At 38.5% G+C, this 26,194-nt stretch overlaps 3 protein-coding genes across 3 annotated transcripts; 1 reads left to right on the forward strand and 2 right to left on the reverse strand.

The window, feature by feature from the left end:
• Positions 1-151: 151 nt before the first annotated feature.
• Positions 152-8,355, reverse strand: poll (polymerase (DNA directed), lambda). Its single transcript, XM_087804952.1, has 9 exons — positions 8,320-8,355; positions 7,004-7,145; positions 6,633-6,927; positions 5,973-6,087; positions 5,562-5,897; positions 3,931-4,104; positions 2,726-2,854; positions 1,453-1,621; positions 152-1,377 (listed from the first exon to the last, which is right to left on the reverse strand). The coding sequence occupies exons 2-9, from the start codon at positions 7,116-7,118 to the stop codon at positions 1,016-1,018; spliced, it is 1,695 nt and encodes a 564-aa protein (XP_087661078.1). The 5' UTR covers positions 7,119-7,145; positions 8,320-8,355; the 3' UTR covers positions 152-1,015.
• Positions 8,356-8,541: 186 nt separating this feature from the next.
• dpcd (deleted in primary ciliary dyskinesia homolog (mouse)) lies at positions 8,542-10,510 on the forward strand. Its single transcript, XM_087783366.1, has 6 exons — positions 8,542-8,615; positions 8,909-8,989; positions 9,060-9,184; positions 9,253-9,386; positions 9,542-9,644; positions 10,199-10,510. Exons 1-6 carry the CDS (start codon positions 8,552-8,554, stop codon positions 10,301-10,303), a joined length of 612 nt encoding a protein of 203 aa, XP_087639492.1. The 5' UTR covers positions 8,542-8,551; the 3' UTR covers positions 10,304-10,510.
• A 2,043-nt stretch (positions 10,511-12,553) lies between these two features.
• fgf8b (fibroblast growth factor 8b) lies at positions 12,554-17,935 on the reverse strand. Its single transcript, XM_087783376.1, has 5 exons — positions 17,659-17,935; positions 17,546-17,582; positions 16,946-17,126; positions 14,483-14,589; positions 12,554-13,265 (listed from the first exon to the last, which is right to left on the reverse strand). Exons 1-5 carry the CDS (start codon positions 17,715-17,717, stop codon positions 12,975-12,977), a joined length of 675 nt encoding a protein of 224 aa, XP_087639502.1. The 5' UTR covers positions 17,718-17,935; the 3' UTR covers positions 12,554-12,974.
• Between the last annotated feature and the right edge of the window lie 8,259 nt (positions 17,936-26,194).

A 26,194-nucleotide genomic window follows, 5' to 3' on the forward strand; every position in this document is an offset into this window, starting at 1 on the left:
TGTTCATGCGCATATCACGATACGTATCAACTCGCCACATTCTTGCTGATAAATATCTTACTATTTGCTCTCCAGCTATGTCTACCATACATGGGAAGGAGCTTCTTCCCATATAAGCAGGAGCGATTCAAGGCTAAAAAGTAAGAAAATAGACAGATAAGGTGTTTTATTTTTCTTCAGAGATTAGAAAGAGGACAGAGTGGGAAAATGGAAAAGGAGAATGTAGTGGAAAAACATAACAGCAGGTAAGACATGTTTTTAAAAATAATCATCACGTTGAATTTATAGTGTCATATTTGTTATAAAGTTAACAATACAACTCAGTAAAACCAATAACAAAGAGTAAACACTCAATTATTTACCAGGTAAAACTATAATTTCATGAGTACATTCCATTCATCATCAGGATGTGTTGAATGATTTTTTTCTTTAAAGGTAAAACTTGTCTCTGTATAAGCAGTTTGCAAACATTCACTGATTAAGGGAAAATTGATCAAAACATATATAATTTCAGTTAATGCCAAATAAACCACCAGTCCATTAAATCCATAATTGACATCTAATAGCAAACTGTAACATCATCATTTAACAATAAAAAGTGGCGTTTTACTCTCACCTATAGTTGTGTACTTAAGGTAGTGATCAAGTATAGAAAATTAGTTTTTCTTCTACAATGAAGTGAGGTCCCTTCGAGAGGGACTCAAAGTAGAGTTGCTGCTCCTCCACAATGAGACATTCATGTTGCTATCGCTTAGGCAGCTTCTTAGAAGCCTCCAGGAGAGTCAGGACGCACTGGTGAGCCTGGTAAATCCTCATTATTCTCATGGCAGGGCTACAAGATGTTTCTGGAAGTCTGGGCGACTTTGCTCCAGCTGCTGCCCCTGCGACCCACACTTGATGGTGAGCGATGGATGTATGGATTTCTCCTTGGAATTATGACATGCATACACAACAAATATAAAGGCTACAGTAACCAATGATGGACGAGAAAAAGCTCCCAGAAAACTGTAAATCATCACCAATCCCGTTCACCAGGCTCCCTGAACGGGATCCCTAAGAGGTTAAAAACATCCTTCTCTGTCGCCGTATGAAGCGGAGTGCCAGCGTAAACCTTTGTGCTGCCTTGTCTCACCACGCTTTGGTTCAGTGAATGCTCTGACAGGCTCATGTGTTTAGTCTTTGCGAAAGCTCTCATGGATCTGTTGAAGTGTGCCGAGCCGGTGAAGTACATCGAGGCGCAGGCGAACTCGCGGTACGGCACCACGATGATGTCCAGCCTGCGGTGGCGGCGGTCCGGACCAGGGAGGCGACACACGCCCATGTACTTCTTCTGATTCCCGTTCTCCTCGTGGCTCACTAGATCCTCCGTCAAGAACCCTGGAAGGGAGAATAAAAATCACTTTGTTTGTGTCGGGGAAGTGCCGGTGCTTTCGCTGATGTCGGCGCTCTCACCGCTGTCACGGAGGATCTGAAGCACTTTGCTGAATACGCCTTTGTGTGAGACTCCGTCTGGGTGAGTTATCAGCACGTCCACGTCTCCGCATGTTGACTTTCCACGACGATAAGAGCCACAGGCCACAGACACCAGGCCGGGGTCCACAGACAGAGCAGCATCCCGCACCTACACCAAGAAAACCAAAGAATATAAATGTTCTATTGATGAGATGGTCATTAACATATCAGTGATTAAGCTGAACAAACAGTTATTATCATTAGGAATTTAATATTCTTTTCCGCTTGTGGCCAAAAGTACTAAAAGTTTTTGGTCCCACGTGTGATTGCGTTTTAGAGAAAAGGATTGAGATTGGTGGAGAAGACAGAGTTTCTATCACAAATTTATGGGGGAAGAAGTTTGTCGCAGATACTCAAGAAAAAAAAAAAGTTCCATTACAAATCGTTACCATGTACCCCATGTTTTCTATGTCCCTGCTATTACCAGCTGTACCCCATACTTTTAGATGAAAACACGTGATTTGTGGAACATCCCAAATGAGAACTCATCCATGTAAAACGAAGGACAATTATAATAACAAAAAGCTCAACAGCACAACATGGCTGTGCTATTAAATGTCAATTTGAACTGTTCCCTTTTACTTTTAAAGGGGTAGTTCACCCCACAAAAAAATCACTTCAAGCGGTTACATTATTTTAGAGTTTAAAATATCAAAGGTTGAAGATTTAAATACAAAAATCACAATTGTTAAAGATCAAAATATTTATCTGAAGACAAACCTTTTGCAAAACACAGATATAATTCAAAGGCTACAAGCTGAAGAAGAGCTGGTTTACGCCTGGTGGACATGCAGGGTGATACATGAGGGAGTTTCCATTTCGGAATATTATCCTTGACACATTTTTCTTTCCCTCCAAATTTGTGCATCTTCCAGATATAGGAAGCACACATGCTTTAGTCATCTCTACAACCCGGATTGTATCTCCTGCAAAATGAACATTCAAAGTAACACTATACGAAAAAACATTGTTCCAAAAGTGCTCTGGAGTGATTTGGCTCACGCATTGATCAAAAATATTCAGCTGTGGAAAGCTCCTCAAAGTCTGCTCTTTGCATCAACAGGCAGCCGATAAACACTTTTCCATCCTCTCAAAAGTAAAAATTTCTAAAGGTCGGAATCTTTGTCAAGAGATATCGTTTTGATAAATTGAAGCAGACATGAAGACGCTGGTATTTCAATTCTAATATCTAGTCGGGAAGAGAGTGCTTTACCACTTTCTCGATGGCTGCGGCTTCTTCTCGAGGCATTCTGTCCAGGAAGTCATCGTAGTGTTCGAGTCCAATTTTTTGGACGTTGGTCAGGTGCGCTTTGGTGCGGATGTCCTCCAGAGTACGGAATCCCTTGGAGACAAGACGTTTACTACCAAACCTTAAAATGTTAAATTAAGAGAATCAAACAACTTTTATTCTAGCAGATTGAAGTCAAACGTTACAGGCGAAATCGTGACAAACAGCCTCACAAAAAGATTATTGTTTCAAAATGATATGCTGTTCATTTTTATTAACTTGACAGGCCAAGTTGAACCATAATAAAACCCTGATCACGTTGCAGTATTTCCTTGTAGTTTTTGTCATTTTTACACACCAGTAAACAATCTTCTATCCTTTGTTCATCACAAAGGGCTTAAGGCTTTTTCTTACTTTTGTCATTATCTATCTTTTTGAGATGTTGACCAAATGAACCGACTTCTAAATATGGATCAGGATTTTGGTGCTAAAAGCCACTTTAACACACTGCAGTGAAGTTGCCTCGATGCTAATGGATCTGAGAGGATCTTATTGTAAGTTTTGTAAATGGTTAAAAAAATATTTTATTTTTAATAGTTTTGATCGATACATTTAAAGCATGTTATGTATTTTTAAATTACTATATTCATGAATTTTCTGCCGCTTATTCCATTTTTGGGGTCGCGAGGGGCTGGAGTCTATCCCAGTTTCTTTTCGGGCGAGATCTGGGGGACACCCTGGACAGGACGCCAGTCTGTCGCAGGGCACACAAAGACACACAAGTATTCACACACAGACACACACTCATACCTAAGGACAAAGTTCCCAATCCACCTCTGTATGTTTTTGGACTGTGGGAGGAAACCGGAGTGGCCGGAATATATTTATTTTAAAATAGACATTTTAATTATAATTTATAAAATATTTTTTTCTTAAGTATTTGGGGTTATTAAAAAATAAAGATGTTTCATCCTCTGATTTCTTTCTTTCTGAGTGGTTTTTAGATCCATTTTATTAAAAGATACTAAACAAGGCTGTTTCAAGTTGAGACATAAAGAACATAATGTAATCAAAAGTAGATAATATATCACTTTATTGATCCCCTGGGAAACTTCTTTTACACATGGATATAATGCAGATATCAGGGAATCCCTATGAGAAGTCATGGCCTGCAGGTTTTCATCTCTTACCTGTTGGTACCACGCTTGTGCCGTTTTCGCTCCTGCACCCCAGATGTTAGTGAAAAGCTCCAACACGGGTACAGCGTCTCCCATGTTGTCCAGCTTCCGCAGGTGACCGCTCTCCATGATCTCGTCGATTTTGTCAGCCATGCGTTTTCCGATGCCAGGAATCAGACAAGCTTCCTGATTATGGGAAAAAAGAGGAAATTATGAAAGAGGTGTTTAACATTTTCATAAGTTTATGTTTGGCATTAAGGTAGATGAGGTTGACCTTTTATTTCAATTGTTTGTTATACACATGTTTATTTACTTGAAGTACATTGGGAAAACACAAAAAGCAGAAGATTTTTTTTTTTTTTTTTTAATTTCACATTTTACACAAAACTCAGAAATTGGGCCGGACAAAATCATTGGCACCCTCAACTTAACACATGGTTGCACCTCCTTTGGAGAAAATAAGGTCTCTCAGATTTGAAGGGTGCCTTCTCGCAACAACAATCTTTCCATAGGTGCTCTATCGGATTTAGATCTGGACTCATTGATGGCCACTTCAGAATTCTCCAGCGCTTTGTCTCCAACCATTTCTGGGTGCTTTGTAAGGTACATTTTGGGTCATTTTCCTGCTGGAACAACCCAGCTTTCTTACACTAGGCTCTACATTACTGGCCAAAATATTTTTATAGTCTCCAGATTTCATGATTCCTTGCACACCGTCAAAGCACCCAGTGCCAGAAGCAGCAGTACAACCCCAAAACATCTTTGAACCTCCACCATATTTGACTGTAAGTACGGTGTTCTTTTCTTTGTGTGCTTTGCTATAAAGCTCTACCTTGGTCTCATCTGTCCACAAAACATTCTCCCAGAAGGATTGAGGCTTATTTCAGGTATGTTCTTGCTAACTGCAGTCTGGCTTTTTTGTGATTCTGTGTCACAATGTGGGGTTCTCCTCGGTCTCCTGCCATAGCCCTGCCTCACGTTCAGATGACGACGTATGGTTCGAGCTGAAACCATTGTACCCGGAGTCTGGAGGACAGTTTGAATTTGTGTAGAAGTTGGCTGAGTTTGTTAATCCACCCTTCGAACTATTCAGAGTTGCATTCTTTCATCATTTTTTCTCTTGTGTCCACATCCCTTTGCCACCGTTCCATGGGTTATGATCTTCTTGATTACATTTGACAAAGGAACTTTAAGGTCTCTGGAGATCGACTTGTAACCTTGATATTTTTGATATTTTTCCAAAATCTTGAGTCCTCAAACAATTATCTTTCCCTTCTCCATGCATAGAGAGTATATAACTCAAAGGATGAGTCAAGTTTTATACACTCTAACTGGCTTCGGTTCGATTTATATATTGCCAGCAGCTTTTACCTGCCACAGGTATGTTTAAACAACATGCTTGAAATAAAAATATTTACCCACAGTTTTAATAGGGTGCCACTAATTTTGTCCTGTCCATTTGTGTAAATTATGTAATATTTGGCTTTTTCTCTCCTTTTTTTTGTTGTCACAATGCACTTAAGGAATAGCCAATACTTTCGCCCATGACTGTACATTACATGTGTGACATTAAATGAGAAGATCACATCATCATATATGATCACAAATGACATTGGTATTATAAAAGAGGAAGTGTGACTCACCTGATAGGACGTCACAGGTTTGTGGTAGCTCTTGAGAGCATTAACAGCTTTGGAGTATCCCAGCGCTCTCCACCTGTCGCCCTGGTGAGTGTACGCCTTGGCCAGTTGCTCTAGTTTGTCCGTGAGGTGTTGATTGTAGTTATTTGCTTTGGAGTGGGAGGACTGGGCACACACCCACTTTCCTGGAACAGCGTTGGCACCAGATGCCAGACCAGAATCGAGGCTCGGACCAGGAGTCTCTTCTTTGGGGTGCAGACCAGAGATGAGAGCTTCAAGGTCAGTTTTGGAGACCCCATCTTCTTCTTTTTGCATTTCTCCTTTGCTTTCTGGGCTTGTCTGGAATAGAAGATGTTCGTTTTTTTGGGGGGGGGATTACATGCTTTCTTTTCATCAATAATCCTTTCAACCTACTTCGGACACCTCAGGGAAATCCGCCTGTTTGTTTTGATGAGACTTGACATCTGTCTCAGCCTTCATTTTCTTCTCCAGGGCCTCATTGGTGGTTTCAATTGGTTTATCAAGGACTCTGATGGAGAAGAAATGAATGCATTATCATTTTTATTTAAACTTAAACCAGGAAAATATAACAAGGCCAATAACCTTCTGTAAAGAAATTAAAAAATTGGACTTTAGAGTTCAAATGTATAAACTGTAAGAAATCTTGTTATGCTCCTCACTAAAATGGGATGGTGGTACTGATTATATGCACATGATCACAAGATATGAATATCTTTACATATGATTATCACTAGATTAGATACTCACCCAATCGTGTCACATGCAAATATAATGATACGGACATCTTGAGATATTGATCAAATGTTAATAAAAAAATGACATTATATCTTTTCCCAGGAATCGTAGAATATAGTTATTTTCATTCAAAGAAAGTATGGATGGATGTAGAGTAAGCCTAAACAGAAAATGAGATGAATACAATAGCTTATTTAAAGGAGAGGAGGACAGGAAGGATCAGTGTCACCAGGTACGATGCACAAAAAAAGGCTGAGGTAAAAGACACTTTCTGAGGCAACCCCCGAAGAAGAATAGTTATCAGGAAAGACATCTCACCTCTTAGGTAAAAGACTGTAACTGTCTGCATCAAGTAGCTGTTTCTCACTGATGGACGAACTTAGCCAACTGCATTTCACCAGTTGGACTCCAGAGGGCATACCATCCACCTTCAGGAGGCGCAGAGCCCTTTTGCTGTCCATGCTGTCGTCAACAACAACGTGAGTGACTCCGGGACACAGGGAGCTTGCGATTTCCCCCCCATTCTGCTGAATTTGCCTTTGAAAGATTTGGCATCTAGCACCGCCTATTCCGGCCGGCAGGATGAAGATGTTGACATTAGTGAAAGTTGTTCCTGTGGAGGAGGAAATAAGGCAGGTTAGAGTTAGTGACAGAAAACAAATTAACATTAAAATAGAAAGATAGCCTGCCTTTGGCATCAGAGTCTTCAAGCTTCTTCTTCACTGGCGGTGCTTCGTTTCCATGCAAGGCTTTGACTCTTTTAACTTTAGGGAAAGCTTTCAGAATCCCACGGCATGGTTCCATTGTAGCGTTTATGACAGAGCCAGAGGCCTAAAAAAAAACATTATCAGGGTATTCACAAGTTCCAAAACATAAACTGGTATAATGCATAGATTCTTTTTTAAGGTGACTATTCCCTTTCTTTTTAAGATGACAGAATGGCAACAGCATCTCCCATTTGTATCCTATATCTGGTGCTTACAGATTAATAAAGAGACTGTGATCAAATTTGGCATTCACCAAAAATAACCAAGTGTATCTCTTTTGTATCCCTACTTCATTGCATTCTATACATTTGATATGATTTGATGCATTACAACATATTCCAAAATAAATACAATATATTGTTTATACGTATAACTAACTATTGATGTCATGGTATCTGGACACAAAGCGCCAAAACAATTGTTGTAGTCGTTTTTAAACGGGTTTCATATACATTCTATCAACACATACAAGTTCCTAAGAATATCCACATCTTATAAGGATGCATTTCCATGGCAAAGGAGCCATGAAGTTATTCACAAGTTCCAAAACATAAACTGGTACAATGCACAGTTTCTCTATATTATTTTTTAAGGATAATATTCCCCTTTATTTTAAAGATGACAGAATGGCCACAGCATCTCCAATTTTTATCCTGTATCAGTGCCTACAGATTAATAAAGAGACTGTGATAAAATTTGGCATTCACCAAAACTAACCAAGTGTATCTCTTTTGTATCCCTACTTCATTGCATTCTATACATTTGATATGATTTGATGCATTACAAAATATTCCAAAATAAATAAAAATATATATTGTTTATACGTATAACTAACTATTAATGTCATGCTATCTGGACACAATGCTGAGCCAAAACAATTGTTGTTGTCGTTTTTAAACGGGTTTCATATACATTCTATCAACACATAAAAGTTCCTCAGAATATCCACATCTTATACGGATTCATTTCCATTGCAAATGAGCCATGAAGTAAACAATTCCATCGTAAGCTGCATTTTCAAAGCATCAAATGACTTGCTTCTGAATCTGTGTTTACATTTGTTTAAGCTAACTACTTAGCATGTGCTAACACTCTACTTTGCTGTTCTTGACGCTCTTATAATAAATTAATTTCACAATTTTATAAGTAAGCAATTTAAGTAAAATATCACGTTTACTCGTCCTATTGTAATATCTGGTATTAACAGCAAATACTATCTTTAAAGTGTAGTCTGTTACCCTTCGTCCGGAACCAAGTTGTTGCAGTCCGGGAATTTAAATGTTGCACTTCCGGTTTTCCTTTTTGACTATTGGATATATTTACAATTTAAAACATACAGGCTGTTATATAAATCGATTAAAGTCATTAATTTAGGAAATAAATGACCTGGATAAATAATGTATATGCGCCGACCCTTGTTGCTATGGTAACGTTTTTGTAGACGGAAGTCACCCATTGCCACAGAAAAACATGGCGGTAGAAAGCTGGGTCGATGTGCTCAAGTCGTCAAAGAAAACGGCATTAATCCACGATGGTGAGTACTAAAACGTCATATACGTTAAAATATTCTAACGTATTCTATCTTATATTTTTGAGCAGTATCTGCTTCATTGACTAGCACTCATGCTACTGTTAGCAATATTATATTCACATGTGTTCTATGTGTCTATGTACATCAAAATAGTTTTAACCATGAACATCTAGGAATGAATCTTTGTTATGGCTTTATAAACAGGCAAACGCTCGAAAAAATGTGCACATATGTTTTGGTTTTATTTTGTATCACATGTTACAAATTATCTTTAATTTCTCTTATTCTTTCTTAAGGGAAAAGGAAAATTCATTACCTTTTCTCAGATGGTAAAGAATTGGCCGAAGAGTACGACTTGAAAACAGATGAACTTATTGGTAAGCCGAGTTTATTTCAGCCTCAAAAACCTCCTTAAAGATGGACTTCTAACACAATGTTCTGTTTTAGTACGAAAGTGGCGGAATAAGAGCACGCTTGGGTCGCAAGGACAATGGGAAACAGAAGTTGGAGATTCTGGTCCAAACTTGGCCGCTTCTCCAATTGAGGATCTTATTAAGGAGAACTCTTTGAACGTATGTTGTCCTCAAACATCAACCTTTTCTTTAATCCTCAAGTCTACATTTCTGTTGCATTTCCACAGCCTGTGTTCACCCGAAAAGACACCAAGGACAGTTTTCAATGGAGAATCCGGAACCTTCCATACCCGAAGGATGTTTTCAGCGTCTCCACATCGCCGTCGGAGAGATGTGTTGTCATCAGAACCACAAATAAAAAGTACCTTTTTTCCATTTTATTTCATAAACCAAGTCAAATGTCAGTCCTTTTCCTAAATAGTTGCACCGTCTGCGATCCCAAACTCCTCCCATAGATGGCACTGTACAATACATTTACCACAACATCTGGTTGACAATTTCTCCGTGCTTTGCCAGGTACTACAAAAAGTTCAACATTCCTGATTTGGATCGTAATCAGCTGCCATTGGAAAGCTCATCTGTAACCCACAGTCACGCCAACAACACACTGATTGTCAGTGTAAGTATAACAACAAAGAAACATGTAATTAAAGTTAAATAAAGACTGATATATAAAAAGTTTCTGGAATTTAACCACTAGAATAATGTCATTATCGACTTGAATTGTGTAGAATAATGGATTTTTTTCTCTAATCATGTCCCGAGTAACTCTGATTTGACTATACTGTGCAAAAACATGGAGCTATTATTGTGTTTTGAATTGAGTTTTTTGCGATGGACCGTTTCAGGGTGTTCCCCGTCTCTCACCCTAGTTAGCTGGGATACATTTCAGTCACCCTTAAATTGTATGAACACAAGAAAAATGGATATTGTCTCTGGTTTTATTAAGTAAAAGTCGTCTGCCCTCGAACATGGTAGTTGTTTTCTAGTGTATAATGTTAATTTAGTGGTCAAAATATTGTGCCGTGGTCAAACAGAACAGCATTTCACTTTTACAACATGGTGTTCTTGTCATTTATGGCTTCCACATCACCACTAAAAATCTCTGATGAAAAATAAACAGAACAAGAACAGGCATGTTAAAGTCATCATTGCACTTTTTCTCTGGTCCAGTACAAGAAGCCCAAAGAGATCCTGAGTTTGGAGCAGGAGCTGCTGCGGGAGATAAAGAAGCTGAAGGGGACCGGCGAGGGGGACGTGGACTGCAAAACTCAGTGAAATGAGTTGAATAATGATGTTCCAGGAAAAGTCAAATTTCCCAAAAAGATTTTTCCATAAGCGGAATAATTGTGGAGCTCTCGCTGTGTGGTGCCTTTTGTATGAGCAAACAATCCCAGGAACTTGCAGGAAATGCACTGAAACAGCGATTTGAAATCTCTTCTTTCCTTTGACTGTGGCAAGAATTAAAATCCTTGTTTATATTAAGCCTTCTGTGTTTTGCTTTGGAGCAATAAAGATCATGAAGTGGGAAAGAAACCCACCTGTTTTCGTTATACATCAGATATGCATGAGTATTTGAATATCTTAAATACTTAACCTTCTGCTGCTTCCCTTTGAAACGCTTGCCGGTAACTAATTTAACAAGACTATTTTTCTTCCTTCACATGTTGTGTCTCTCCAGGCTGCAGTTTTGACGGGGGTCATATAAACTGCCCGCCCTCCTTTCACTGATGGCCTTGTAAAACACTCAAAACACACAATGGCTTGTCCCTGTTCGTTCCAGGGTCACAGTTACCAGAACATCCTATTTGTGTTAAACTGAATACCTTCATGTTCTTCGCATGTAGCGAGGCCACCCGGAAAGTCACCAGCTGACTTTCTACTCTTGATTGAATGGACAAATGTTCTTTTAAAATCATTTATATTAAATATCACCTTTTTTTGTGTATAATTAACCACAATTATACATCTTTATCACAGAAGTGAAAAAGTATTTACATGATTAAACTCCCAATGATTATCAGATTTTCTTACCATAACTACTTATTTGTGTGTTTGCGTTCTAACTTTGTCCAAAAGTCTTAAAGTGTCGAAAGTTCCAAGTCTAGCAACACACTGAATAATTGATTGAGCTCAAAACTGATCCAGTTTGTGGAAATTCACCACCAAAATACAGAAAAGACAAAAACTACATCTTTTCTTACAAATTATGTCGCATTTAACTTTACAAAAAACATTTTTTATTTTAAAAAAGGTACATTTAAGCTCCTGATCCGCTCCACCCTGGACTTGGAGGAATTTCACCTCCTGCAAATAAGTCAAATTCTCAGCTCCATCATCACCGTTGGGTTCTCTGCTGCAGCTGCCCCGGGTTATGATTTGAGCGGTAAGCCCCTTTTTTACAGTTTTTCAATTTTACTGTAATTAACTTTTCAAAATAAGTCATTTTTTTCATGTTTAACATTTTTCAAGAGGAAAGTTTAATTGTCGGTTTGACAATTTAAATTAAAAAATATATTAAGACATTATTAAGGTTTATTATGGCTATAGAACGCTATAACTCACTTAATGTTTTTTAAAGTAATGAAGCTGTTTTATACTTCAGATGAAGTAAAATCAATATATTAAATGAGTTGGGCATATTTTGGCCTCCATATCCATGTGACAGAACCTGATGAAAATATCACATTTTATAATAAATGTATGCTGTTCTGAAGACTTACAGCACATTTACCTTGTCATATGTTAGCTACTGATGTTTGTTTTTAACTTAAATGCATCAGATCATCTAATCAATGTCTTAGCATTACATAAACCAGCAAATAAATCATACTCAGAAGCTAAATTCTTGATTTTTTTGGCCTCAATTCTCCGCTGACGAGATGATTTCTGTCCGAGCAAACAGGGACCAACAAATTGGACATCCAGCTCATGTATTGAGAGCCGCCGGGTTCTTGTTAGGGGTCTTCTTCCTCCCCTGTCGTTTGGCCTCTGACGGTCATGCTCAACTGCTCCTGGGAAGAGAGTTTCTTTTTTTTTTTTTTGCCTTTCTTTCACTCCCGAATGCCTCTTCCCAGCCATTCCCCTTCTTTCAGTCGATGCCACATTCTGTCTATGCTTTTTCTGCCGCCGCCCCCCCCCCCCCCTTTCGCGCCCCGAAACCCTCCCTGCTTCTTTTTGATAACTGACCCCTCCTCGTGTTATTATTCGAACCCACTATTGTATAACATGCCCTTTTATATGAGCTTCCACAAAGAGCCCATTTGATCAGAGGGTTACGGTGTGCGATCGTGAGAAATGCAACTACATGGTGGTAACCTTTGTCTGGGCCAAAATGGTGGGCTGACCTCATCGCTTTTAACGCATAGCTCCGGCCATTCAAGCCCAAGTCTCACTTGCTGAGCACATTGAATTCAGAAGCCAGTCACAGATATTGCCTCTCAGTTATCTGGGTCTCCCGACTTTTTGGGGGGCAACGATCAATGTTCCCAAAACAGCCCCCTACAAAAGAAAAAGGAAAAGCCAAGCTCTGGTGTGTCCTTAGTGGTTTTAATATACACTCTACAATAAATATTTCCATCATTTACCTTCATTTACATATTTTACATAAAAATATATTCATATACGTAGAAAACGACAGGTTAAAGATTCCTCCGAAAACAGCCTTCTAAGGCCAAAAATCAGCTGGAACGCAAAAGTATTACCCACAAAAAGGATCCACAGGTAGCTGCCATGTCAGTCTTCATCGTACCTTTAGACATCCGGTCCCGTTTATAGGAAAAGTCCAATACAGACGAGCTTCTTCAGTTATAAGTTCCCTGATTTAATGACAACAACTACAGTCTGCTGACTGGCTCAGAAATAAGGAGATTAACATGCACTATGTCCTCAGCGTCTCTGGTAGTGCAGATCTGTCCGCGGTTCTTCAGGAGGGGTTCCCGGGGGGCCCTCAGCGGCCCTCCGAGCGTGACTGCTGGGAATGCTTAGTCCGCTTACCGACAGGCTGCCCGGGCAGAGGGAGGACGTCGAACAGCCTCCTCTCGCTGAGCAAGTGTCCCCTGGGCAGTCGCTTCATGAAGTGGGCCTCTCTCTGGTGCTGCTTGGTCTTGGACGCTTTCCTCGGGCGGCCCTTCCGTGTGAACGCCATGTACCAGCCCTCGTATTTGGCGTTCTGGAGCGCCGTGTAGTTGTTTTCCAGAACGATCTCTGTGAAGATACAGTCTTTGCCTCGACCTTTCCTCTAAATATGTGGAAAAAAAAGGTTGTTATTAAACACTCTAATAACAGATCTAAACGTTAGCGTATCGTAGCAACACAGCAGGAGGTGCTAGCATAGTAGGGTTGTGACAAAACATCGATACACGGACACATCGCAATATTCTTTTCCACAATACTGTATTGATCTTCAACAGCAGCATTTTTGTGTTGCAATTAAATTCCAGCCACAAGATGGCAGCAGTCATTACTTCTCAGCTAAAGAAGTGATAAAATCCCAGCGATGACTGAGGACGAGGGGATACAGTTGACTCCAGCAACTTTTAAAGCTGATGTTTGAACATATTTTGGTTTCAAAACAAACAAAAAAAGATCCAACTTTGTAGCTCAAGTACTCCAGAGTGAAATACTCGACAATACTACGAATAAATACTACAGTATCTTAATATATCTTCAATAGTGGGCTCCAGCTTAATCACTCAAAAGGGAAAAAAAGACTGATTATTATAAGTCGAGGGCCAAACATTTAGTATACAAGTTTGATATTATTCTTAATCTTGATCTATCATAATCATTGTGTTTTTTCTCGTCTAGGTCCTTCCCCTCGCAGTCACTTTAACTCGTCTCCATAATCTCCTTATCGTAAACACTGGCATCTTTATAGGTCACCATAGTAACAGTCATTCAGAACTGAAAGCTTGATGCAGATGTGAAGGAATTTTATGAAGCATTGAAAGTTAGACGTATCTCTTAAGTGCCTTTTATGTTAAAAAAGAAGAATTTGTACGTCTGCTAAATTTCCCCATCAAACTGAGCAACCTTGTTAATATTACATTCTTTATTGTCTCATAGTCTTTAGTGTCTGACTAAGAAAGTTTGATCGATGCATACTTTTTTTTTTTTCCAAAACAAAACACTTTCAGACAGTAATAATCAATAGATCAGAAACGATCTCAATCGTTTTTTATTTCCATGCAGCTCGGTAATAATTGTACGGGGCCGGGGACTACAAAATGAATCTTATTTGACCCCCAAGAAAATGTTGGATCACCCCTGAAGCCTACTACTACTACTTCAACAGATTCAATAAAGAATAAACAAATATATAAATAAAGAGCATTTAAAAATTAATTCTAAATCATAAACCATTGTTGTTAAAGTGATATTTAATATATGGGTATTATCCAGGTCAGCTCCATACCTTTCAAGAAGATAACATAAATAAACAGACATTTGTTTTACCTTTCCAATCAGCTTCCCTCTCTTGTTCATGCAGATGTAATATCCCGTCTTCACCCCCCTGATCCGGACCCGACTCCCAAACGAGTCGGTCTCCACCTCCAGTTTAGCTGCACACAAAAAAAAACACAAAATAATGAGAGATTTTGTTCCACTGATTCAGAAAAATCTCTATGGAGAGATGTCCTTCTTTTACGATATGGTTGACGACAACGGTTGTTTGACCGTTTGTGGGGAATTGTGCAAATGTGCGGTGATGCAGTGCCGCGGGAAGATAAAGGAGAGCGACAATGCTGCGGTCAGCGATGCGGCCACATGCACCGAGCAGCGGTCAGATTTGGGACACTGACAAGACTGACACCCACTTAGTAGGTAAGTGTAGCCAGAGTGTGTGAGCGAGTGTGTGTGGGAAGAGTTTGAAAGACAAAAGAGCACAAAAGGAAAAGGCCGGGGAATGGAAAGGGTATAAAGTGAGGATGCCTTACTTCACCTCACCTTGTAAATTGAGTCACACAGACGATGGAAAAACTATTCAGATCATTTACTTCAATAAAAGTACCAAAGGAAGAGTTAAAATTCCTTCTAAGTAAAAGAACAGCTTTACTAGAAGTTACAGACCTTTTGATTGATTTACTATTACGATGTTTATCTACATTCTAGTTCTAAAAATTAATTTTCAAATGTTAAAACATCCAAACTTCATTAAAGTAATGATCAGATTCTTCTCCTTTATGACAGAAATACTATTACTATACTTATTTTTCTAATGTATTTTTATGGTGGTATTGTCACATAGAGAAAATGGACCAACAAATATTATTGTTTAAGTTTAATGATTAAGAATTTACATTGTAATTATATTTTCAGATGTAATAAAGTACAATAAAATGCTCATTTACTCAGACTAGTTACTTCTGTTTTATTGTTGCAACAAAATATATAATGTTTCTGCTCACAAAACACGACATAGCTTAAAAGAATCCTCAAAGGGATACTTTCGAAAAAACTAGTCGGATGAATTCTGCAGAGAAAAAAATTGATCGAAAAAAGTGGCATTTCGTAACATTACCAGGTTGAAAACTATATTTCTCCAGTCGAGAGAAACAAGATTGGGGAAAAAAAATGAAATATGGTGACACAAGCCATTGACTGTGTTTATAATTAATACAATTTATCCTGGCTCTGGGATTATTCCTCCAGTCACTGCTTTTCAACGCCCACGCACCATTACACTCGCACTATCCCATGTTTTTGAGGATAATGTGTTTCATATTTTACCAGTTGTGTGATCATGTCGTTGTATTCCTTTCAGTGGTTTCCTAAAGGTTATGATGAATGGAGTCAAAACTTACAAAAGTGTTAAACAATGATGGCAACACCAACACATTTTCAGAATTAGTGATGCATGTCAGAAGTGACTAGACGTTTCTCAGAGCTTGAATTGTTTAAGTGTCATTTTGAATTTTAATATTGGTCAGAAAGCCAAGGGTCAGAGCGTTAGATGGAACCCAGGTTGCAAGAATGTATGAACCCTGCAGAGGTCAGAAGAACAGATGATGAACTTTCCAGGTTGTGTGAATTCAAACTCTGAGACAATTTTAAACTTTTTTTTATTTACAATTTTGAAACATCATTTTATTTAAGGAACCATTTGTGTATATGGAAGCAGAATATATTTATATTTGTGATATGTTTGATCACTTTGACATTAAATTATTATATCTACATGAACGTCTAAAAAGGGCCTTCTTTAGGTACAGAAATAATAAACAACTCACCAACACACCGACCTGGTAATTAATAAAAAAAAATATTTTTGCTTGAATGACATTTTTTTTTTTTAAAGAAAATCTTATAGTGCATTAGTAAATCCCATAATACCCACTGATGCACATTATTGATCTTTTTAATTATTCAGTGTATTTAAGAGACTATTTTCTACATTTTACTGTAAATATTTTATAATAATTTATAGTAAAACACGATTAATAATAAATTAAAATGGCACAGTTTTACAGACAACACAATTGTTATTGTTTACCATATTGTATTTGAACTTTGATGCCAGACGTCTTTAAGTATCCTTTAACTTATTGAATATATTTTCCATGATGGAAATTATGATTTAAATAATAACACTTTCCACTCTTGTTATGGTTCTATTTTTCCATTGCATATTTTGTGCCTTTTTTATTATTTATTTTTATTCAGTACTGCCACCACACACACATAAAAATAATATGCTGTGTTTACAACACTTTTTGTTTCTTATTCTGATATTAAACCAAATTCAAATATCGCGATATTTTATTTTTAAATGGCCGGTCTTTGGTTTTAAAAAAAGGACTAGTTAATTTTCAAAAAAAGTTTAAATAGTTTTGGAAATTAAAACTATTACATATTTAGCACAAAAAAAGTTAATACATTTGTTTATTAAATAAATAAAATAATAATTAAAACACATACCGTGCATCGCTCCGTCCTCTCCGTTCGCGTTGACCCGCTTGTTGGACAGGACCTGGACGTGTTTGCCGCTGGTTCTGCTGTACAACTGGTAGGTTCTGGTCAAGCGCCGGCTGGTTCGGTCCGACAGCCGGCTCTGCTCGGTGACATGGTGTTTAAAGTTCGGTGGAGGCTGCACGGAACCCTGTGGACAAACGTATAGAACGTCAATCAATTTAATCAGGCACCGGTGAAGACACCTATTTTTTTTAAGAGCGTCGCAGGGGGGCCTCGAACATCCTTGTGACGTCAAATTGAAACCTCACGACTATGACAGATTTTTTATTGTAATATAATGATTTTTAAATATATATTCTTCCATCAGCAGCGATCTTTCACCTCTTGACTTTCTTCCTCGGGTGTCCCGCTGCACACATGTTTTTACAATCACCTTTAAACTTACTTTTCAAGATGTTTGAATTGTTGCCAAATGCCATTTTATAATAAAGTGTTCCCATCGTTATTGCAGCCCTTTTTTTTTAAACCAAAAAAAAGGTCCAGACGCTGGGGTTAAGCTTTTTAAGTAACTATGATTTATTCAAGTTGACTATAAAAGATATTTACCTCTGCGTAAAAGCAAAGCGCTGTGAACTGAAGTAACCTGGATAAAAAAACAAAAAATTGTGATTAATAGAGAGCAGGAATTACAGTTATATTATCTTATGGTTTTTACTTACAGACAACCAAACCTCGATGTTCTCAGCCTCATCTTGTAATAATTCAAATATTGATGCATGAATATTCCACTGTGTGCGCTGGAGATTTTAAAATTCCTCCGCAGGTTTCACCTTCGGATGTATCCTTGTCATCACACTGAGAGTCTCGTGACAATTGAGCGATCACCTCCCTCCGATAAAAAAAAGACGTGTATCTGGAAGGTGAAAGAATCCTTCAAAGTAATGACAAGTCCAGAAGTTTTGGAGGCGAGATTCCAACCCAGATTCCTTCTTCTTCACTGACTGGACAATTCCATTAAAGTCAAAATGAGAACAAATTGACTTTATGACATTTTCAGGGAGTTCTCAAGAACCGTTTGCATAATGATGAAATATCCCCGGATTGGATATATATATATAGATATATTTCTGGGGTTTGCTGAATCCTGCGGTTCCTCAGTGCGTCAAAAAAAGTTGCGCGTCTTCGTCCCTCACGTGTGTTTCTCTGCGGTCGCGTCCAGCCTTTGGCTGCTACATTTAAATGAACTTGCGGGAAAGTTAACATCCTCAGCAGGCGGAGCTACTTCCAAATTGAACATTTGTTAGAACACTCCGCCTAAATACTTTTGAGCACTGAAATAAAGCCAAATGGACCTTAGATTGTGTTTGACGCTTCAATATTAATTTCTAAATTAAATTCATTTGTATTTAAACATTTAAAGTGCAATGACTTAAATTAATCTCTCTCACCACTACCTTGTCTCTCACCCTCAAATGAAATTGAAATTAAATACACATTTTGTTTCAATTAATTGATTACCTGTTTCCAACATTGGAATCTGTGTATTGATTCTTATCTAAATCAGTGATACCCAGTGTTAAGATTGTTGATCGCACAAGAATTAATGACAAAAAATAAATAACAATAACCGAAGAAGGGCTTGATGGATCTACTGACTCCTTTAAGAAACATCTTAAGACGTTTTTATTTGTTCAGGCTTTTCCTTGATTTTCTGGAACTCCTGTTGTGTTATCAGTTTTATCTTGATCTTTAAAGTATATACTTTATTGAATATTGTTTTGATTGTTTAAGCGCTTTGTGACCCTGGTCTGGAAAAGCGCTATACAAATAAAAGTTACTTACTTACTTACTTACTTACAGTGTTCATAACACCCCATTTTACTCTCCTTTATACTTATAATTGTTTTTGTGTGTGTGAATTCCAAAGAGGGATTATAAATGAAATGACACTATGTTAGACTATAAACACTTGGAGACGTAAACATCTGTGAATCAATTAAATGTATTTCACTTAAGAAAAGAGTCAAATGAGTGATTAAAAAAAAGAAAAAAATATCTGATATTTCATAAAAAAAATAGCAACTAAAAAACAGCGCTGATTCATTCAGCTCTTCATTTTAGATTTAAAGGAAAATATGTTGTTTCTCTGGCTGACCAGTTACCCTATAAAATAATAAGCTAATGAAAAACTGCATGCAGCTAGCTTGTACAAGCTACCGTAGCATCGGCTAATAAACAAACAACGGGATAGCTATAATAGTCTTGATAATTCTCAATTAAACTCGACACACGAAACAATTTCATGTTTCTTTGCTGCTAAAAAGTTCTTGATCAGTTTAATCGGTTGATGCAGGAAAAGGAACAGTTTTTTTTACATTTTTGGAAACTCTTATTTTTAAAACTGTAAATAAAGACAGGAAACACATTTTTTTTAAGTTGTTTTCAGCGTTTTAGACGGTTAAATATGTATACATTTTGTTGAATTTTTAATATCTCACTCTTGCCTGATCTTGTTTATAGCTCATAGGAAATGAGGAAGTACATGTTGTTCATATAGACTATTTGGACCATAAAAATACACAATAAATAATGTGGTTTATGTTTATGATCACAGAGTGAAAAAACAATATAATAACACTATACTGTTGTTAATGTAAATAAATATATTCTATTATTTGCTATAATCAGATTTTTGGTGGGAGATTGTATTCCAAAGAATTCCGCATTTAAATCACATTATGTTTTCTATCACCGGCACATGGAAAAATGTACTGGCATGTACTTAAGAAAATCTACAGTTACATTAACCTATTCCCAGAATGCAGGTTCTAAGTTGTTTGGTGGTCTCAAAGGACAGACCTTGATGTTCCTTTTTTTCACTCTACACATGTAAGTAATATGAATTCCATGTGAACACATGACAAAGAATGGTTTTCACATCAAATCTTAAGCCTCGGTCTTATAGACAAACGCTCTCTCGCTCACAATCCTTCTTCTCTGACTTTTCACTACGTTGGCTTGACTTTCTTTAAGTGTGTCACTGTGCGCCTGGTGTGTTACACTCTCGCTGCAGGCTTTCATACATCATGCAATTATACTGTAATTACTCTTTATGACAACAAAGCGGCGGGGTTGCTTTCAGGGGAACATGACTGTTACACGTATGCTTGATAGGAGGAGAAAGATGATGGCTGTAACATGCTATACTTTGAACTCTGGCCGCCATAAAAAAACAGCGGAGCCCCCAGTGTGTGTGTGTGTGTGTGTGTGCGTGAGAGGGGGGGGGGTCAGTTCTGAATGTCTGTCAAACACCAGACATTGTTTAGAAATACTTTGGTTAATTCATACTTCTCACTGTCACAACTGAGGTGACTAATTCTTACTTTAATCACGTCCTTGTAGGACGGTTCCTGCACCTCGTTGAGGGGTGTCATCATTTCTACGATAGTAACGTCTTCCTCTGGAGTCCAGTTCAGGACCACATACCTTAGAAGCAGGACACGGACACATGTCATAATGTTTAACATCCAAGTATTGTCTTATTCAAGTAACATTTCCCATCCCCTAGTCAACTTCCTTTGCATGTATGTCTTGCCCCAACTTTTTATTCATTATTGTGGGAAAAGGTAAGTATTTGGAAACCTGATATTTGACATTCCTGCTTCTGTATCTGAACATCCAAAATCTAATGGAGCTATGGAAGCACTGAAACGGAGCATGCTTCTGCCAACGAGCCCAATTTACATGACTTAATATAAAAAATCTCGGCACTCACAGCAAAAAAGGAATAACCTCACCTGGAGTTCGAACCTTTGCTGCTTGAATGAAGTGATTCAACAAGTGTTGAAATGCACCACAGTCACATGAACTATTTATTTCAGTGATTTGATTGAATGAGGGAAAGAATTCTTCAAAACATACCTGGATCCAAGTGGAACTTCCTTACATCACTCAAATTTTAACCATTTATTTCTTGACCTTTCAACAATGAATTCCGAAAAAAATTGACTTTGGTAACAAACTACTAATTGTATGTTTATGTGTTGTAAGTAATATGTTGATTAAAGTGTGTCTTAAATTGGTCATGGACCTCTGTTGAACTCTTCACTATTTGTCTGTTTGGACAAAACAGTGAAGCCATTATTACATCATAATGGACTCCGGTCTTGTAACTTCTAGTTTGCTGAGATTTCAGAAGGGGGAGGAATTTATAAAGTAATGACTTCAAAACACGGTCATGATGAGAGACTTACTGCATCTTAGAGAAAAAGACTTGTGTTTTCAAGTTAGTTGACCTTAAACAACTGTTATCTAAATTAAAGGACAACAATAGCGTCTTATTCCAGCTCCCAAGAGGGTAATTTAACAATCAAAGTTACTCTTTATGTTAGCAAAATAACTCAATAAATGATCAAATTGATTTCAATAAAATTCTCTGGAAATGTTGACCATAGGACAAGATACTTATATATACATTTCAGTAGTTTTTCAAATTACGGTGTGGATCCACCAATCATTTGTTGAAGATTTGTCACTCTCTGTGGTGCAGGTGGAGCTGACAGAAACCGCTTGTATTCTGGTTCTAATAAGGCTGTGTGCATGTGAATTCTGAAACACCACTGCCACCTACTGTTTGATCGAGTCTGTGGCTGTCAATGATAATTCAAATGCTAAATGCGGAAAAAAAAAAGTTTCTTAACATACAATAGTTTCAAGACATTTGTTTTAACGCTATATCCACAACTTTCGAAAAGTCTTCCCCTAAAACAACTACATTGACATGATACATAAATGAAGTGCCATTTTGGCCCCAACTACTTAAATAGTGAAGTGTGGTACCCCAGACACATCTGGAGCTACTTCTGGTATGTTAACTCTCATCGCACAGCACTTTAACACACATATAAAAGTGTCACACACGTTTGCAGATCCAGAAGTTTAATTCATACGAAGATGAAGATAAGCATGTGAGGGATTTTAAGACCACAATCCTGATCTTAACGTCTCGGAGGTTTTCGGGTTTTGGTATCAGAGCACTAGTGATGTTTTGTCCAATAAACATGAAACAGTTATTGAGGATCTAAGCGAAGGTCTTGATGATCATGTTCAAAAGCTGAGCACCAACATACAGACATTAATAGGTTGAATGTTCCTCTATATTTCAAGGTATATTTTGGAAGTATTTAAAAGAAAATATGTTGATTTATTGGTGCAAAAACAGCCAAATAAAAACTGTCGATTGTAAAAACCTTCATCTGAAAGTGTCACAATCCTCCTTCATATCCACCACATTGGTGGTGAGCTCACTTGTCGCTCTTTTCACACCTTTAAAAGATGGAATCCCGCTGACACCACCTGCTGAACGCATTTTCCAGATCCCTTTTGTATCCCCGCTTTAAATCATACATGGAAGTGTTAATCTACAGTGTAGGTTTACTTTATTCCGAGCCTCAAATAGGATTACTCTGCTAACGAGCCGTGACTGACTTTTTCATTCCGGGACCGCTGAGGCTTCATAAACGCAGGCCCCCTCTTCTCTGGGAAACTATTACACTTTTCACACTGCAAGAGCAGTACAAAAGTTAAATATAATATAATATTTCTATAATAAACTGAGTTGAGTCTGTGTCTTAGCTGTAAATCAGTCATTTTAACCAATGCGGGGGATTTAAAGGGTGAAAATAGACCTGCCTTATTAGTTCCAGCGGGACTTTGTACAAGTCACTTTGCCACCTGGAACAATTCAACACTTTGTTCTCTCATATTTTGACCCCTGTAAAGCAACGGACACACCCGTATTAAAAACCTGCGTTCGTGATAATTAAAGTTGGTGTGAAAGCTCCTTTTTACAATCTCACACGAGGGTCGCTCAAAGCCAAAGCTGACACATAAATTAAGTTCTTGGAAATAGATCAGAAATATTTTAAGATTGAATATAAAGACGAAAGAGTAAGACGCACTAAAACATGAAATAAGATATTAGTACTCTGGCTCTGCGAGAGTCTTAACATCACTGGCTATGAAACGATAAAACTTGTAGTCTGTGCTCAATCACATAACAAAGAACCTAAAATTGTGAATCAGACACTCTTGACGATGATCATTTTTGGGAGGTTTTCTGACTGAGAAAAGTCATTATCTTGTGTTCCAAATACTCCCTAGAGGCCAATTTCAAAAATGAATCTTGACTTTAATTTATTAAGATGATTGTCTAAACAACCTCGGCTCATCTGCATCTACTTATCAGGTCGTGGGGGCAGCAGCTTCAGCAGGGAGGCCCACCTTTTCTTCGCCAACATAGGAGCCCCTGGTCTGGGGGAATATGCCCTGAACACATCACCACGGAGGCGTCCTGGAGGCATTCTTATAATTTCGAAGGCACCTCAACTGACTCCTCATCGCAGAGGAGCAGCAGTTCTACTCCAAGCCTCTCCCGGATGACCATGTGTCTCACCCTATCTCTTAGAGGGAGCCCAGCCACCCTACGAAGAAAACTTCTTATAGCAGCTTGTACCCGAAACCTTGTTCTTTGGTTCACAACCCAACATTCGGGACCATAGGTGAGGGTAGTTTTGCCTTTTGGCTTAGCTCTCTCTTTACCACTAATGATGTCTAACGTATGTCTCCCTATTCACACGTCAAACTCACGCTCCATCGTGAACTCCTGGCAGTTGCTAACCAACCATAACAAGTCATTTAAGTGAACTGTCACCAGCAACCTTTTAACCTTAAAACAAGAAGTTTTTCGCACACGAAATCTGACCTTTCTTTAATGGTGGCATGTCTGGCTAAAGTTCTCCAGACTGTACATCAAAGGTTTTCGCAGCAAACATACCAAAGGGGCATCATTTTTTATTCAATATTTTCTGCATACCTAACTGTCTGCTGCTTCGCTCCTGAGATTCTCTTGAGAGCCGCTATGCTGGCTTCTTAATGCCTTTGAGCTGAGTTGACACAGACCCAGATTTACCACTGATCCCGCTTCTACTGCTTTTCCCATTTAGCAGAGAGTTTGTTAAATAATACAAAGCTCAAAAAGTGGGAGTGTCTGACAGAAAAAAAAATGGATGCTGTTGAGTAGAAAATATGCGAAAGGAACTTTTTTTGGCTGAAATGCTCATCAGTTATTCTTAGAAAAGAAGTGACTGAACGTCTGAGAAGTCCCCAGAACAGACAACCATTCACTGAACGGTATTGTTTCTCCAAACTAATATGAGACGTAAAAATACACACTCCCGTATAAGGTTGAGCGAGTGGAAAGGTAGACACCACGAGCGGCAAGAAAAAAAACAGCTGCACAGGAAGATTGAAAGAACCAGAGAATGTGTTGGAGTGGAAAGAAATGTGGGATGTTGAGTTTCTCATCTGGTCCTACCAAAGTCCAAACCACTGTGGCTTTTCTAAAAGCCTGATGGTTTACAAGCACCTGTTCTAATTATGCACTTTGTAAAACACACCACCGTAACTCACCTAGATCTGGAATTTGAGAGACGGCCAATGTTTTGATGACATTTGAGAAAAATCTAAAAAAAAAGGATCAGGCAACAGAACCGAAGATCCTGTGCTGTTTCTGCTGAAGTACCTTATCTATGTTATGATATTTTAGGTGATTATTTCAGTCATGTCAGTGTCTCTTATCTCTTATCTCAAGTGCTTCCGATTTTTATTATTCCTTTGGCAGGTGGTGGGCCCATGATAGACCAGATCCACCATTTTCTTTCAGGCTCAGCCAGACTGGACCCCTAAGGATTCAACTGTGACCACTAGCGACTTGCGTATCAACCCCTTCCCACAGACTTTTACCTGTAACCCACATTAGATCAGGTATTCGTAATGCTTTTCCAACAAGTACTTGTCTGAAGTGTAGAGATAGATCGGTGCAGCAGACCGTTGTGTTGAAGAAATACCTGAGCCAAAACAAAAAGTGATCGATTTAGCAGTTGATCTATGCTCAATGTACCCAGTTGTGGTACCTGAAAGAGCAAGATCTGAGACACAAGAGGCCTGAATTTGTTTCTGTGGGACTTTTGGATTGGCCTTTAAAAATAGCAAGAGTAAGTTCTGGTCATCTTTTACACACTCATTTTTAAAGTGTTTTAAAGCTACTCTGTAGCTTGTGACCTTTGGGAAGAAAGTCTTGACCGACACGTTAGAATTCATTGTTCTGAAAAAATGGCAGTGTAGACCTACAGATAAAGACGTAATCCACAATTCCTGGAGAGTTGGAAAGTGCTTCAGAATACAGTTTACAAGTGCATGCGGTAGGTTTGCAAAAACACATTTGGAATCCAAGTCCGGTTGTAACACAAACTTCGAATGTTGAGTGTTAATGTCGTTACGTACTCCTCAGACAAGCTTTAGTTATGGTTGTCGAATTCTTTTATTGCTTCTTCATTTTAGAGACAGGAGTTGCTAATCTCGTCTGAACCCACTTAAACAAAGACATCAGCTCCACTTGTGCGGGTGTGTGACCTCATGCCTGCTAAGATGCCGTGCTTTGGCTTCCACTGATGTTTTCTTCCTTAGTGTTCAGAGTGTTGGCCTCTGGATTTCAACCTATAACCCCCCCACCCAGAAAGGAGCGTGATTTACTGTCTTGTAAACACATAGGAAGTAGCATTGAAAACGCTTTAACAAAGTCAATAAAAGCAGATATCATTCCTAGTATTGGGGGTGCAGGGTAAGAGTCAGAGAAAGGCCGAGGTCAATGTAGGGTGAGTTAAGGTATGCTCCCCCTCTTCTTTAACCTTGTCATTTACCAAATGGTCTGGTCAGATCTTCTTCTTTTCCCAACAAACCCACTGCATTCTACCCTCCCTCCTCTCTCTTTCCCTTTCTGCCTTTTTCATTTCATACGCCGGGCAGTGGACAGCCAGAGAAATGGCTTTACCAGAAGTACCTGCAGGGCTGCTAAGGGCGACTCTTTCATCTAGGCTCTAGAGAGAGAAGCCCCCGGCTCTAAAACAGCTGTGTGGACCTGGGAGTGAGAGAAGCATGAAAAACGCAGAAAGAAGGAAAAAGGAATTCACCACCCCTTCGGGAATGAAACCTCACTGTGTCTTGCCTTTTTTTTGTTTTCTCCTATGCTCCTTTGCTCGGTAGTTATTAACACATTCCCAATCTTTCTCTGGCACCTCTCATTATAAGTGTTTTTTTCAGCCTCGACCTTCTTACTTCCTGTTTTCAACGGGGTCATTTATCTTTATTGCCTTACCTTTTCGTCCCTTGAAGCTCAACTTCTTTTTTTCTTCGTAA

This window comes from Callionymus lyra, chromosome 1 (genome assembly GCF_982586985.1).
Source record: "Callionymus lyra chromosome 1, fCalLyr1.hap1.1, whole genome shotgun sequence".
Classification (NCBI taxonomy): domain Eukaryota; kingdom Metazoa; phylum Chordata; class Actinopteri; order Syngnathiformes; family Callionymidae; genus Callionymus; species Callionymus lyra.